This window comes from Bidens hawaiensis, unplaced genomic scaffold (assembly GCF_021521415.1).
Source record: "Bidens hawaiensis isolate Kalapana, Puna unplaced genomic scaffold, B.hawaiensis_p1.1 tig00010732_1, whole genome shotgun sequence".
Classification (NCBI taxonomy): Eukaryota; Viridiplantae; Streptophyta; class Magnoliopsida; order Asterales; family Asteraceae; genus Bidens; species Bidens hawaiensis.
In genome coordinates this window covers 277691-292842 of record NW_027491822.1, presented here as the reverse complement: position 1 = coordinate 292842, position 15152 = coordinate 277691, and the positions used below count along the sequence as shown (strand labels likewise).

Here is a 15152-nt window from a genome sequence, read left to right as displayed (position 1 = left end):
AGAGTATGGATTACATTTACTTATTCAAATGTCATATACAGATTTATGATGATGCTATAAATTAGCATAAGGAGCAAATGATGTGCAGCCATCAAACCAACAATATAGCCATCGTTTAAAGCCATTAAACATTCAAAACTTTTGCTTAACATAAACTCCAACAGACAACTAGAATCAAGAACTCTTTAAGCCGGTTTCCATACCGTAATCATCTCTTGGATGGTCTCCTGAATTAATTCTCTATCTGCACTCCTAAAAAAGTCAATAACTTCATCCCTAATATCACTTACCTTCCCAAAGTCAAACACCCTTTCTTCAACTTATCAAGCTGGTAAAGCCAAGCTTCTTGCAGCCTGTCAAGAACATTATCCGTGTTTATATCTTCTATCAAACTTTCCTCACATAAATCCTTCAAACCTGAAATCGCATACTTATCTGCAGCACCTAAAAGTGCAATTCGGTGCTTCCAGAAATCTTCTGGTTTTATGGTTCCATACAAGTAAGAAACAAGGGCGGTGCATGATTCTAGTGGCATGTCTTGGATATCAATGGTGGATAATGTTTTCTCCTTGAGGTCGTGTTGGAACATGCTGTGAAAAACCGGAGAACTTGCAGAGAGAATTGCTTTGTGAGCTTTTAAGGTCCCGTCACATGCGTTAATGGTGACATCAACATCGATTGACTCGTGAAGCATGCGGGAAAGGCATCGAAGAATGTTTTCACTTGCTGATGATTTCAGCATTTTCCCATCAGTTGGCCATATCAAACTTGCTACCTCACACTACAATAAGTTACATATTGCAATTTAACGTTTCTTATATTAAAAATGGATTGAAAGTGTGTGTAGTATGATTTAGCATTAATAATTAAGCATGAATTGTCAAGGTGTTTACATTTGGTGAATAAACCCGCAGGCCCAGAAACTCGACCTCAATGATGAAGCCACCATGAAAGGTATAATCAACAGTCCAGACAAAGTCTTCACTTGTCCGAAGAAGCCTCTCATGAGCTACAACAATGAATGAATTAGGGAACCTGGTTAACTAGCTAGAATTAATGTTTCAAATGAGTAACTAGCTAGATCTTACTATGCATATTCATTGTGTATGTACGTGTACATATATGTAGTAAATTAGAATAAGAGTGAGTACTTGGTGAGATAAGAGTCGGCGGTTAGGTCCGGTAGTGGTAACTTGTAATACGAATTTGGCAATAGGCGGCTGCTCTCTGTAAAGCAGAGAGTGCTCGGGAAACAGACGAATGTAGAGATGGCCATTTTTGTTAAATGATAATCGCCTAATTCACGTACCATACATATATCAGGAATGAATGAATATATATATTAATGAAATGAAATGAAATGAAATGAAATAGCCAGGTATATATAGAGAAGAGAATCCCATACCAATTCCACATGCCCATTTTGAAAGGTTGGGATCTTTGGATGCCGGTAGAAGTTTCGAAATTGTAGATCCTCCATTGAGCCAAGTTGGATATCGTCTCTACCTTTAGATCCATCATCACACCACAAGCTACTCGCGAGATTGCTAGCCTCTACGGTTATGGCGCAATATTATATTATAGGCTACGACTCCGACTAAGTAATATATCATCATATCTTATAAAAAAATCTTTACAGAACCGGATAAAATTGTAACCGAAACCATAAGATTTTGGAGAAAGTTTCTCACAATTTTGAACTTATTGATATGCTATTAATATTAATTCAAACTGTTATGATGTTTTCTACGATTTGATCAACGTAATTTTATATATCGAGGAGATATATATTATATTGGTGGGGCTTATGGGTACTACAGTTTTAAACTAGAGTAATTATGCTATAATAATAATATAATAATAGTAATTACTCTAGTTCAAAAGTTGTAGTGTAATAGTAATTACTCTAATACTAACATAATTATTCTAGTTGTTTGTACGTTTCTCACGATAAAGTTATTTGTATTTGATCCAAACCCTACATTAGTATATCCTTTACAAGAATCCATACACCCCTTATACGATCGTACAGGAATCCAGACACCCCTTTCTATCAGAGTTCAATTACCTTTATCACATGCATATATAGCAACAAAAATCACTACATTTTTTAAAGCTTAAATAGAGCATTTGCATTCACTCCACTATTTCTAAATTTAAACTTACAATAAAAATCACTATATTTTTTTTCTTTTCAATTAAATAATTGTCTTATACATTTATCATGACATTTTTTTCTCTCATCCGACCACTCATAACTATTTTTAAAAAAATATTAAAAAATTAATAGAATGCTACAAGAATTTTTAAAAAATACACAAAAAAATCACTACACATTCTCTCACATCCACTCTGAACACCGTAAATCACTCCATACATTATAAAACTTCACTTACATTATTTAGTGGATAGGATGTGAACGCTCTAAGTTGCTTGGTGCCACATTCATATGAGCGGATCACGTGGCGAAACTTGGCTAGCCACGTCAACTTTTTAAAAAGATTTGCTTATGTTATTTCATTGGGCTTACTACTTTATGCTTACTATTCAATGTCGATACCAACCGAATTATCGTCGGTTCTTATCACAATGAGCGACTTTTGTTTTGATTATTTTTTGGGTGGCTAGTTGCATGTTTGTTTTTTCTAATATGCTAATTTTGTTTTATATCTATTTCGGTACCGTAACCCAATACCACTTTAGCTCACATTTTGTTTTTGTTTTTTTTAAATATGCTAATTTGTTGTATTTGGTTCGCATCTACTCGCAGTTGTATTGTGCGGGTTTTACCAACCGACTACACATCATTTTAAGTATTGTTTTTACCATAAGCTATACAAGTGTCATTACTATTACATACGTTTATCTTTTTAAAATTTGTCATCGTTATCGTTACGAACATAACCCATACTAGCAGGTGTAACTTCTTCCAAAAGAAAAGGTAAAGAAAAAAAGCTTGCTGTATAAGATAGCCCACGTCGTTTCCATCACACAGTCAACAAAACCCAACCACCAAATCTTGAAGGCCATGGCGACCGATCACCGGAAGAAGAACGCCACCGGTGCTTTCTTCTTCTTCATGGCCACTTTAATCATGTGGGCGGTCTCTGTTTTCTTCGAAATTTTATTCAACCAACGCACCGAGCTTCTCCCACTCCTATTCGGCTTCTGCTTTTACCAATTCGCCAACTGGGTTTGCCGGAAGTTTATTTCCAGAGACCCGCTTTTGGTCAACACATGTGTCTCTCTTCTTCACTCTTCTATAACCTCTGCTTCAGGTATTATTATTCTGATGCATCTGTTTGCTGATTTGATGATAATTGATCTCAATTGCTCTCTTCAAGAAGCATTTTTTTAGTCAAATGAGTTGTTTTTAATCTTCGAAAATATGGTATTAATCTTGAAATTGTTTGATGCAGTTTGTACAGTATAAAGAAAACTTAAATGGGAAACTTTTGTATGCTGTAATTCATAAATTTGTCTATGCAAATTTTGGTTTGACTAAAGTAATCGGTGAACATGGTCATATTACATTGGCTGCAAATGATCTTTATAACTTTGTTAATAAAGGGTGGATTTTGACAACATTATATGTACATTTGACAACAGTATACGGGCTGAATTGATTGACAGTGGTGTATATTTTGGTGAGTCGGTTGACATCTAATGGTGTGAATGTGTTATCTGCACACAATCTGATTTTTGTTCTTTATATTTTTTTATGCATCTGTTTGAGTTTATTGAGCTGATTTGATGGTAAATTGATCTCGATTGCTCGCTTCAAGAAGCTTTTAGGCTGGCATGCTCTTCAATTGAAGCTTTTTAATAGTCAAATGAGTTGTTTTTTTATCTTCAAAATCCGTCAAAAATATCGTCTTAATTTCGAAATTATTTGAAGTATCTCGTACAATATAAAGAAAAGTTGAATGGGTAGCTTTTGTATGCTATAATTCATAAATAAATCTATGAAAATTTTGAATTTTGCAAGTATTATGTTTGACCTAATATGTTTGACTAAAACAAAATGGCTGCAAATGTTCTCTATGACTTTGTCTATGAAGGGTGAATTTTTGACAATAATATATTTAAAGTTAGTAAGCATGGGCTGATTTTCTTGACAGTGGTGTTCATTTTGGTGAAGCAGTTGGCATCTAATGATGTGAATCAGATATTTGAGCATTCGCAGCTCGTTAACACTACATGGCCATGGGCGTATTCAGCATTGTGTATATCATGTGGCTACTTCGCGTACGACCAATTGGATATGCTGCTTTATGGTTTGTATAGTGGATGGATACCTTCCATTCTATTGCATCATTTTATACTCCTTGGATGCTTTACTCTAGCACTATACCGCAATATCACAATCAACTACCTTATTCTTACGCTTATATGTGAGGTACACTTTGACTTTGCTTTTGAGATCACAACATAATGATATATGAATCTCAACTTTTTTTATTGTGATTGTAGTTGCATTCTATCTCTCTCCATGTGAGAAAAGTGAGACGGATGGCTGGTTTACGCGATGGAAAGAGCAAGTTGGTGAAAGTTGAATGGTTGTTAAATATGGGCACTTTTTTATTCGCACGTCTCTTATCACATGTGCTAATTACAGTCAAGCTAGTCAAAGACGCTTCTAAGTTTGAGAAGGGAATTGAGCTTCCGCTCGCTCTGTTTTGTATGGCGGGAATGAATTTGCTCAATGTTTTCCTTGGCATAGATCTCTTCAATGCTTTCAAGAAAGAGAGAAAACGAAGTAATGCTCATGAATCATAAGACTTCTATTTGGAATTCGAATATTCGATACAAAGATATGATTGAAAATGCATCCGTGTTTAGAAAATGTAGTTTTTTGGTTGTACAAGTAGCCATTGAAAAAGTTGTATTTTGGGTTTCGGTGCGTTTTCTCAGTGTGACGAATCACTCTGTTACATAAATTAACAAAACGATTGAAACAGACCAGAACCTACCTAAATGATCACAAGCTCAAGCAGACTCTCAAAACACAAATAAATAAGATGCCATAACCCGGTTTAAAAGCTATTTGGGTTTAGTGAAATCCATGATCCGCTTATTTTTTTTATTATAAAAGTGTTTCTTAATTAGAAATAATATTTTTTTTAATCGAATGTTAATATTGATTATATCCCTATTTTATAAGATTTTCATATCAAATATATGGTGAGATTAATTTTTAATTTAGGGGTTTTCTACAGCCACCCCCTTTTTGCTAAAAAACCAACCAATACGGCGTATTGGTTGATTTTTCTAGAAAAACACACCAATTTTGTCTTATTATCTTTTTTTGTCTACAGGTCAGAGGCGGTGTATAATCCTATACGCCGCCTCTGATATTTATTTATTTTTAATTTATTATTTGTTATTATTATTATTATTATTAGTATTATTTATTATTATTGTTGTTATTAACATAACCGGGGTTCTAAACATCCGTTTGGATCGATTACAGCGGCATTAAGTTCGTTTTTACTTATATTGTCATATCTCAAAGTTTCAGGTTCTGATTATTATCGCGTTCGACACGTTAGTGGCGTATTGGTTGGTTTTTCTAGAAAACCCCGGCATTTCCGCCTTAGGTTGGGGCATATTAGTTGGTTTTTCTAGAAAAATCCACCAATTTTGTCTTATTATGTTTTTTTTTCTTTGTTTTATTTTATTTTGTTATTATTATTGTTATTTATCATTATTATTATTATTTATTTATTATTTATTATTATTCGAAATTTGGCAAAGAGCGTTCAGTTATAGGGCTTATTTGGGAAAATTGACATTTCCAAACGAACTTAGTAATATAAAAGTTGCTTTACTAAGTAATATAAAGGTTGCATTCTCAGCTGAAAGTTCCGGGACTTTGTGTAGAATTTTTATGTTTTATTTGTCGTATTTACTTTTAGTTGTCATTTCTCTTTTCTTTTTTTTTATACCCCTCACCCTCATCCTCATCCTCATCCTCATCCTCATCCTCATCCTCATCCTCATCATTCAACCAACAACACAATTTTTGGTATATATGTATATATGTATTAATTGTACAATACTGGTTTTGGCGTATTTACTGAGAATGGTTCAACCATAACAAAAGCAGCCAATAACACAATTAACACATATATACACCAAAACCAGTATTGTACACATATAAATAATAATAAAAGTAAATACGACAAATAAAACATAAAAATCTACACAAAGTCCCAGAACCTTCTGCCGAGAATGCAACCTTTACTTACTAATGCGTCGAACGAGATAATAATCAGAACCTGAAACTTTGAGATATGATAATATAAGTAAAAACGAACTTAATGTCGCTGGACTCGATCCAAACGGATGTTTAGAACTTCGGTTATGTTAAATTAAACGTTTAAGCGAGCTGGTACTGACCATAATCTAAACAACGAGTCGGATAATAATAATAACAATAATAATAATAATAACAACAACAATAATAAATAAATAATAATAATAATAACAATAATAATAACAAATAATAAATAAAAAATATATCAGAGGCGGCGTATAGCGTTGTACGCCGCTTCTGATCTTCATACAAAAAAACATAATAAAACAATTTGATGGGTTTTTCTAGAAAAACCCACTAATACGCCGCTTATAAGCCTATACGCAACGTATTAGGGCGTGTGGTGGGTGTCCCTAGTAGGACCCTTAATTTAATGAGATCTTATAACCCGTTTAATGGCTATCTGGGTTTGGTAAGACCCATACCCGTTAATTTGGGTCATAGGTATTCATCATTGTGTTTTATGTATTAGATAATTTGTTGTTATCTTATCATTATATTTGCATATTATTATTACACAACGGTGTTATTAGTATTAAAAAACACAATGACGAGTTGAAAGACACAATGACAAAAAAAGACATAATTGTAAACAAAAAGACACAATGACACAATTTTTGTTTTAATTTTTATATAACAAAATCAACTCATATTAAAGATTAAAAAAAGCGTTTGTTATTATGGTGATTTTTTTTTAAATATCATATGAAAAAGTCATAGACGTTTTAAAATGATGGGGGAATTAACATGTGACTTGTAGGTGGAAAGAGAAATTATGTTGTCATTCAACCACTTAACACATGTCATTTTTCCTTTAATCCCCATTTTTCCAACCATTTATACCATTTTTCTTTTAATCCCCACTTAACACATGTCATTTAATTATGGTTTCTTACACTTCTTATTTTTGTTGGCCTTTCAAGAATAGCTCAACCCTATAGTGATATGGTAAAGTTAAATGCAAATGAAGACAAAAATGAGAAGTATGAGAATGATTTATGGTCATATAAAAAACCCTTTAAAAATATAATAAAAAATCATAACTCGATATATAATTAAAAAAACCAAATTTGTTTCCCCCGGCATTCCCGTTCACAAAAAAAAGGCACAATGCTGAGAAAAAAGGCACAATGCCGAAAATGAACAAACAACACAATGATAAACAAAAAAAAAGACACAATAGATTGCAAAATATAACACAATGCCGAACAAAATATGAAACAATATTGAGTAATATAACACAATATCAAGAAAAAAGACACAGTGTTGAGAAAATAGACACAATCAATGACGAAAATAAACACAAAAACACAATGATAAGCAAGAAGACACAATGATTTTTTTCACTCAATATCATGTATTTTACGAGTTTTTTTTAAACGAGGAAGACGGTGGAAGACGACATTTTTGTGTTTTTACATTTTTCGTTTTTGTATTAAAATTTGAGTTATGATTTTTTTTTTATTTTGTTTGATAGGTTTTTTTTGGCTAAAAATCCTTCTTATTTTTGTCCTTATTTATAGAATAACTTGATCCGCAACGATAATGGTTAATTTTTAGCTTTAATTTTAAAATTTCCCTTTATATGATAATATAATTTTAAAATTAGTTTTATTATTTTTAATAATACGAAATTAAACAGTTAACTTTGTATAACATTTTGATCACGAGTATACACTAAAGTGGTGATGATCGGAGCCTTGTATAACATCTATCTAATAATACTTAGTCTTTGCTTGTTTCATATATTATATTTTTTAAGTAACTTTCACTTTAGATAAACTATTATGTTTGTGTATGTGTTATAAAACTGATAACTTTGTGTCTCTCTTGTTTGGAGCCTCGTAATGAACTAACATGTTCTTGATATGCGGCTAGGATGAATAAAATATTATATTGAAAAGTATAGATAATTAAGTAAAGATATACTGTGTTTGTATTTTGTTGGAGATTGAGACACCTACAATGACGAGGTAGCGTTCACATAGTCGGGCTTTGTAGACAGTCCAAGTTCATTTAATTGTGTTTTTTCTTCTTTTATAGCGAAACGCTAATCTGTCCGCTTCCAATTTCAACATTTAGGGTCTTTTTGGATTTTTCTATCATAAATATCTAACTAAGTATTTATGTGTTTATTATTGTTTAGCTTCGTTGTAAATAGCAGCTTAACTATTCATTATAAATTGAAAATTACGATAAGAGTTTAGATAAGAGGGGAATGGCTACTCATGGGTACTGCCCATGCATCGACCAATCTTGTATCACCACTTCAATTCAACCATCAAGTACCCACAAATCACAAATTCACTGGTAGCACCTATTCATAAGTACCCTAATTTTTTTTTTTTGTTTTTTCTTTTAATTATAAACAAACAAGGTAACCCAAATGATAAGAATAGTCTAATTGATAAAATTAAACAAAAACAAATTTATGATTCTTCTATGGGTGTGTTTGAGATTTTTTATTTTACCTCTTTATAACTTTTTGTGAAAATATCTTTACCCGATCATCTCCGAGTGTTTAAATACTCTGACCGAGCCAAAATAAAAAGGCCCGTAGACTTTAACGAATATTAAAATATACAAGTTAATTTTTATAAACGATGATTAATGATTAATGTTATAATTATATATAAAACAAAAATATAATATGAAAGAGTTGTTATTCTAATAACTATAAATAAAACAAAAATATAATATGAAAGAGTTGTTATTCTAACAAATTCTGTTTCAACAACAAACCAGTAACACGTTAATGAAAAGAATAATTTTATTAAAAAGTGGGGCTACAAGCTGAGAAGATTTAGTGGTCAAAAAGGAAAAAGGGCTAAAGCCATACAAGTGGACCTGCAGAATGAGATACCGTCCACACATTTGGACTTTGTACACTGACAAATTTATGTTTTTGGAAATTTTTTATTAAATAAAAGTTATATGTTAGTTAAGCCTTTGATAAAGTAATTAATGGTCAATACGTCATAAATTTGTTTGTGAACGATTGACGCTTATTTTAAAAAAAGCAAATGAAGTATTTATGTTTAATTTAAAATGAACTTATAAAACTGTTATCAAAGCCAATCATCTTCTATTCAAGCAGTTAAAATTTCATTTAAAAATAGGGTGACAATTTAGACACGATATACAAATACATGATTTTAGTAGGTATGGCTTTAACAGGTTTTATGTACTAAACAGATAGACACAAATTGACATGTTAATTTTCGTATCTAAACACCCGTTAGTACCTGATTATATTTTTTAATAAATAAAAATATAAAAATATAATATGTTATATACCCTCAATAGTTAACCCTAAATTTTTATATCAAACAATTAAACATGACGCATATCATTTCAATCCAACAACAAGCTGATGGCGCACAAACCCTTCTCTGATACTCCCTCTCTAGATCTCGGGTAGTCAGGCGTTCCCTACCCATCTTCGATAGTCGCAGCCCTTCGATTCTCCAGTCTACCCCTCCACATCTCTGATTCTCCGGCTCCTCACACTTGCAAACTGTGTTTCTAAAGTCTAAACAACTCTTATCGTGTATGTCTGGTATTAGCATGCTTGTGTCTAGGTTTTGAATACAGGTACACAATAAGTTTTCTTGTCATGTACAGGTATACACGATATGACAGCCCTAACAGGGAGTTCTTTCTAGGTCGGGACAAGGTTCCTGGGATGTGCCAACTTGGCATTCCATAGTTGAGGAATGAAGATGATCGGGTGGGTCAATAGAACCGTCGCAATTCAAATTGATGTTAAAAGAGAAAGTAATATTAATAGACAAATTAGGATAGGAGTTTAGATAAGGAATTTGGAATATACTGTAACGTAAATAAACAGCCCAACGACCTCTTCAATAGTCAGTAGTGGTACTGCCAGTGCCGTCTAAAGCTGAGCATCTGCTCTTGGGATTCTCCGCCCGTCGTCAACCTTAAAAGTCAGCATAATAATCTTTCACAGAACAGATCATTCTTCTCATACTTGCTCTTTAACCCACACCAGGTAACAACAAGACAATAACATAGCTAAATTTATTTGTGTATGCATTTTGCACCTTATTCATCCCACAATCTCATCTCTTTCTTTCTGCTCAGTTTCCATATATATTTAGCTCGTGCTTGTTTTGTTATTTTAATATCTGGAGATCATGAATCACTTTCCTACAACCAATGTGCTTCATCAACTAACCTCTGGAAGTTAATCTTGAAACGGGTCGGTTTAAATGTTTATTTAGTATGCTAAAAATATTATTAAGTGTTCTTGTTTTGCAACTTGTTTGTTTAGTATAAGCAGATCGATTTTTATTCGATAAGAGAAAATGGCGTGATCCTGTCTTCGATCACAAAACCAATTGTTCAAGTGGTGTTGTTTGGGACTGATTTCCAACATATACTCGATAAAAACACTGATTGATTAATAAGACATTTGTTATACAAGTATAAAACAAGAAAATTTGAGAGCACAAGTTTTGGTTTTGTCTAGGCTATAAATACAAAAACACTAGTTCACATCAAGCCAGTAAGTTATGTTGATTCCTCACACCATTATTATTGCATGAAACATATATTTACTATCTAAGAATTTATTTGCATGTATAACCGTATATGTTTTAGTTGCTTCACTAGAACGCACAAAGATGTGTGGCACCAAGATTTTCATAAAGGCCTATAATTCTCCCATAGTGAAAGCAAATTATTTTATTGAAATCTTGTAAGTCTAATATAAAAGATCTTTTATTCTACGATAGCTACAAATGATGTTTTATGCCCATAAATTTTAATAAAGAGATATGGATCTCAATATGTTACAAATACCATGATTAGACCGAGTTATTTATGATCCACATATTGTTTTGTCTCGTATTGACAAGTGAAAGTCCTGTTTCAGTGATCAAGTCGAGTTTTGGAAATATACGAGTAATTTGGACATGAGTGCATATATTGTTGGTGTTTTGGCCCCTCTTCTACTGGCCCTCGCCCTTCGCAACTCTAGAAAGGGAAAAAACCGAGGTTTGCTCGCTGATGTCAGCGGGGAATCCGGGTATGCTATCAGAAACTACCGATTTACAACTCCGGTTGAAACAGCATGGGAAGGGATCAACACTCTGGCAGCTCTTTTTGAGCAGACATGCAATCAGAATGCCGACAGGAATCTTCTTGGGAGAAGAAAAATAATATCTAGTGAGACGGAAGTAAGTCAAGACGGGAGGTCATTTGAAAAGCTTCATTTAGGTGATTACGAGTGGTTGACTTATGGTCAAGTGTTTCAAGATGTGTGTAATTTTGCATCCGGGCTGGCGCAAATTGGGCATAAACGTGGTGAACATGTTGCAATCTATGCAGACACGCGTGCAGAATGGTTTATTGCATTGCAGGTAATTTGTAATTTAATATGCAAATTGGCATGATTGTGAATGTAGCCATTATTATTATTATTATTATTATTATTATTATTATTATTATTATTATTATTATTATTATTATTATTATTATGTTGTCAATCAGGCTTGTTTTAGGCGCAATGTCACGGTTGTCACCATGTATGCATCTTTGGGAGAAGAAGCCATCTGTCACTCATTGAATGAGGTATTTCTTTTTTCTTTGTTTAATTGGTATAAATGCAATACATCCTATAAAAAGTTGAGTGTGCTATTAAATCTGAAATGGAGGTAATAAGATTTTGATCAATTAAAATATATGTAATGCAAGTGGGATTACAATCACATTATCCTACTATTTATTAAAAAGATGCATTTATGCTTCTGTGGTCCTGTTTTATAAGTGGATGCAAGAATTTAAATTTGATAGAAGAAAGTAACAATTTGTAAAACAAAGTAATGCAAGTAGGAAGTTTGCTTTTGTAGCTGTGAAATGTTCTTAACTAATTATATATCATATGGAACAAAAACTAGTAATTTTACATAATTTTTTTGTCTGGCAAAACAAATATATGAGTCGTGGTGCTTTTACTTTTCGAGTCAACATGGTCGACTAACTTTAGAATGTGGTAATTTTTGTTTATAAGTGTCCAATCAACTAGCATAAATGCTGATGCGGATCCTACTTGGCTTGCTAAATTGTATATTATTCTCAACAAAACTATAACCAACTTATTGAATGACAAAATGATTAATGAGTGCAAAGCTTTGCCATCTAATTACATTCTAAAATGTTTTTCAGACAGAGGTTACAACTGTAATTTGTGGAAACAAAGAGCTGAAAAAACTTTTGGATGTAAGTGGACAAATAGACACAGTACAACGTGTAATATGTATGGATGATGAAATACCTTCAAATCCCATATTAACTGAAGGAAGTAGCAACTGGAAAGTCTTTTCATTTTCTGAAGTAAAAAAAGTTGGTAACGAGAACCCTGCAGAACCAAATCTACCACTTCCTGCTGACGTGGCAGTGGTAATGTATACAAGTGGGAGTACTGGATTGCCTAAGGTTCGCCCTTAGTAAATAGTATCTTTACTTAATGTTTGTTCGGTTCGTTAAAAAAACTTATAAATATGCACTTTTATGCAGGGTGTGATGATGACACACAGCAATGTTTTAGCTACAGTTTCTGGTGTCATGACCATTGTGCCTGGTCTCGGCGTCAAAGATGTCTATTTAGCCTACTTACCACTAGCACATATTCTTGAGCTTGTAGCTGAGGTATACCATACCTTTAAAACTATAATATATTCTCTTAAAAATATTATTACATAATTATGTATAAACTATTAGTCCCATTTTTCATGTCACAGAATATTATTGCGGCTATAGGAGGTACAATAGGTTATGGTACCGCTTTAACTCTAACAGATACATCAAGTAAAATTAAAAAGGGCACAATGGGAGATGCATCGGCTCTAAAGCCGACTTTAATGGCATCGGTTCCCGCTATTCTGGATCGTGTTAGATATGGTGTGAGGAATAAGGTTGGTTAATATTCCATATACACATGTCTTATATAGTTACATTCATATAGGATATATTACTACAATATTTGTATGAATTTTGGCTTAAAATTTTCAGGTGGATGCAGCAGGTGGATTATCAAAGGCATTGTTTAATTTAGCTTATAACCGTCGGCTGTTGGCTATAAACGGAAGTTGGTTAGGGGCGTGGGGTTTAGAAAAGCTTCTATGGGACTTTCTAGTGTTTAGAAAGGTTCGAGCCATTTTGGGGGGTCATATCCGGTTCATTCTGGCTGGTGGGGCCCCTTTGTCAGCTGATACTCAAAGATTTATCAACATTTGTCTTCGGTTAGTACTAACTATTAACATATATTATTATTTGTTTATACTTATTTTTTTTGTTTTGTAATTTCATGATATCACCGTGTGTTTATGTGTACACCAGGGCACCAATCGGTCAAGGTTATGGTCTAACCGAGACGTGTGCCGGCGGGGCGTTTTCTGAGTACGATGATACATCTGTTGGTCGTGTTGGTGCACCACTTCCTTGCTCATATATTAAGGTTATATTAGCATCTGTTTGTTTTGAATCTTATATAGTCGTTCTTATTTGTCACTTGTAATTTATCAATTGCTTATACTTATGTACAGCTAGTAGATTGGCCTGAAGGTGGTTACTTAACGAGCGATTCACCTATGCCACGTGGAGAAATAGTGGTTGGTGGGCCCAATGTTACTCTTGGATACTTCAAAAATGATGAGAAAACAAAGGAAGTATACAAAGTAATACTCTTTCTAGTTTCTTCGCATACATTATATTTTGACCGTTTTGACCCGTTACATAATCCTATTTTGGTGTGTAAAGGTTGATGAGAGAGGGGTGAGGTGGTTCTACACGGGTGATATTGGGCAGTTTCATAAGGACGGATGCCTTGAAATCATTGACCGTAAGAAGGATATTGTCAAACTTCAACACGGCGAATATGTTTCTCTAGGAAAGGTACATTTTCATTTCTTTTTCTTATTTTATATAAATGAAAACCAATGTTTGTTCTACAGGTTGAGGCGGTTCTTAGTGCTAGCCCTTATGTTGATAACATTATGGTGTATGCGAATTCGTTTCACAGTTACTGTGTAGCTCTTGTGGTGGCTTCACAAGCTGCAGTTGAATCATGGGCTTTACAAAAAGGTATCAAGTTTGATGATTTCACAAGTTTGTGTGAAATGGAAGAAACCGTTAAGGAAGTTTATGGTTCCCTGTTAAAGGTAACAATATATTATTACATATTTGCATTCAAAGTTGCAAGCTTTATATGTTATATGCTATAACTTGGGTCATACGCTATCGATCTTTACAGGCTGCAAAAACAGGGTGGTTGGAGAAGTTTGAGATTCCTGCAAAGATTAAGTTGCTTTCGGAAGCATGGACTCCTGAATCCGGTTTGGTTACTGCAGCACTAAAGCTCAAAAGAGATGTTATTAGAAAGACTTTTTCAGAGGAGTTGGCAAAGTTCTACCAATCTTGATTGATGGTTGGATTTAGCCATTTTGGCATATATGTAATATATTAATCTCAAATGGTGTGATTGTGCTTAATTTTGTTAGTCTTTCTGCTCAGTTTTGTTAATTCCAAATCCAAAGTGGTTAGGTATGTTTGTGCAAAAGCTATAAAAATATTAATGTACTTTTGTATTTGTTTCGTTTGATTAGTGTAATTAGTTTTTGTTTCGTTTTGAGTTATATAGGCATCGATCAACTTGGAGGCCAAGTGATGCATTGTTAGTAGCAGCTGCAACCTGACAGCAGTGGGTTTTCCCACTGAAACCTACTGTTGATGATTATAACCGCCAACTGTCATACCTTTTTCACCGTCCACTTTAGTATTTAACGAAGTTTAAACCTAGAACCCGAAAACT

The 15152-nt window shown here is 33.4% G+C and overlaps 2 protein-coding genes and 1 pseudogene across 2 annotated transcripts; 2 read left to right on the top strand and 1 right to left on the bottom strand.

Moving 5' to 3' along the window:
* Positions 1-160: 160 nt before the first annotated feature.
* LOC143536041 (BTB/POZ domain-containing protein At1g21780-like) lies at positions 161-1521 on the bottom strand (annotated as a pseudogene).
* Positions 1522-3028: 1507 nt separating this feature from the next.
* On the top strand, positions 3029-4779 carry LOC143536040 (uncharacterized). Its single transcript, XM_077030125.1, has 3 exons — positions 3029-3278; positions 4122-4399; positions 4474-4779. The coding sequence occupies exons 1-3, from the start codon at positions 3029-3031 to the stop codon at positions 4777-4779; spliced, it is 834 nt and encodes a 277-aa protein (XP_076886240.1).
* A 6441-nt stretch (positions 4780-11220) lies between these two features.
* On the top strand, positions 11221-14864 carry LOC143536066 (long chain acyl-CoA synthetase 9, chloroplastic-like). Its single transcript, XM_077030149.1, has 11 exons — positions 11221-11703; positions 11834-11914; positions 12509-12778; positions 12860-12991; positions 13084-13257; positions 13355-13584; positions 13682-13799; positions 13888-14019; positions 14102-14236; positions 14296-14502; positions 14595-14864. Exons 1-11 carry the CDS (start codon positions 11257-11259, stop codon positions 14760-14762), a joined length of 2094 nt encoding a protein of 697 aa, XP_076886264.1. The 5' UTR covers positions 11221-11256; the 3' UTR covers positions 14763-14864.
* The last annotated feature ends 288 nt before the right edge of the window (positions 14865-15152 follow it).

Bases quoted from the DNA above. Each gene is read 5' to 3' on its own strand.
- LOC143536066 (XM_077030149.1), top strand. From the start codon at position 11,257: ATGAGTGCATATATTGTTGGTGTTTTGGCCCCTCTTCTACTGGCCCTC. The intron at 13,258-13,354 runs GTTGGTTAATAT...TAAAATTTTCAG, and splicing joins GATATGGTGTGAGGAATAAG to GTGGATGCAGCAGGTGGATT. The intron at 14,020-14,101 runs GTAATACTCTTT...TGGTGTGTAAAG, and splicing joins AAACAAAGGAAGTATACAAA to GTTGATGAGAGAGGGGTGAG.
- LOC143536040 (XM_077030125.1), top strand. From the start codon at position 3,029: ATGGCGACCGATCACCGGAAGAAGAACGCCACCGGTGCTTTCTTCTTC. The intron at 3,279-4,121 runs GTATTATTATTC...TTTTCTTGACAG, and splicing joins TTCTATAACCTCTGCTTCAG to TGGTGTTCATTTTGGTGAAG. The intron at 4,400-4,473 runs GTACACTTTGAC...TTGTGATTGTAG, and splicing joins TTCTTACGCTTATATGTGAG to TTGCATTCTATCTCTCTCCA.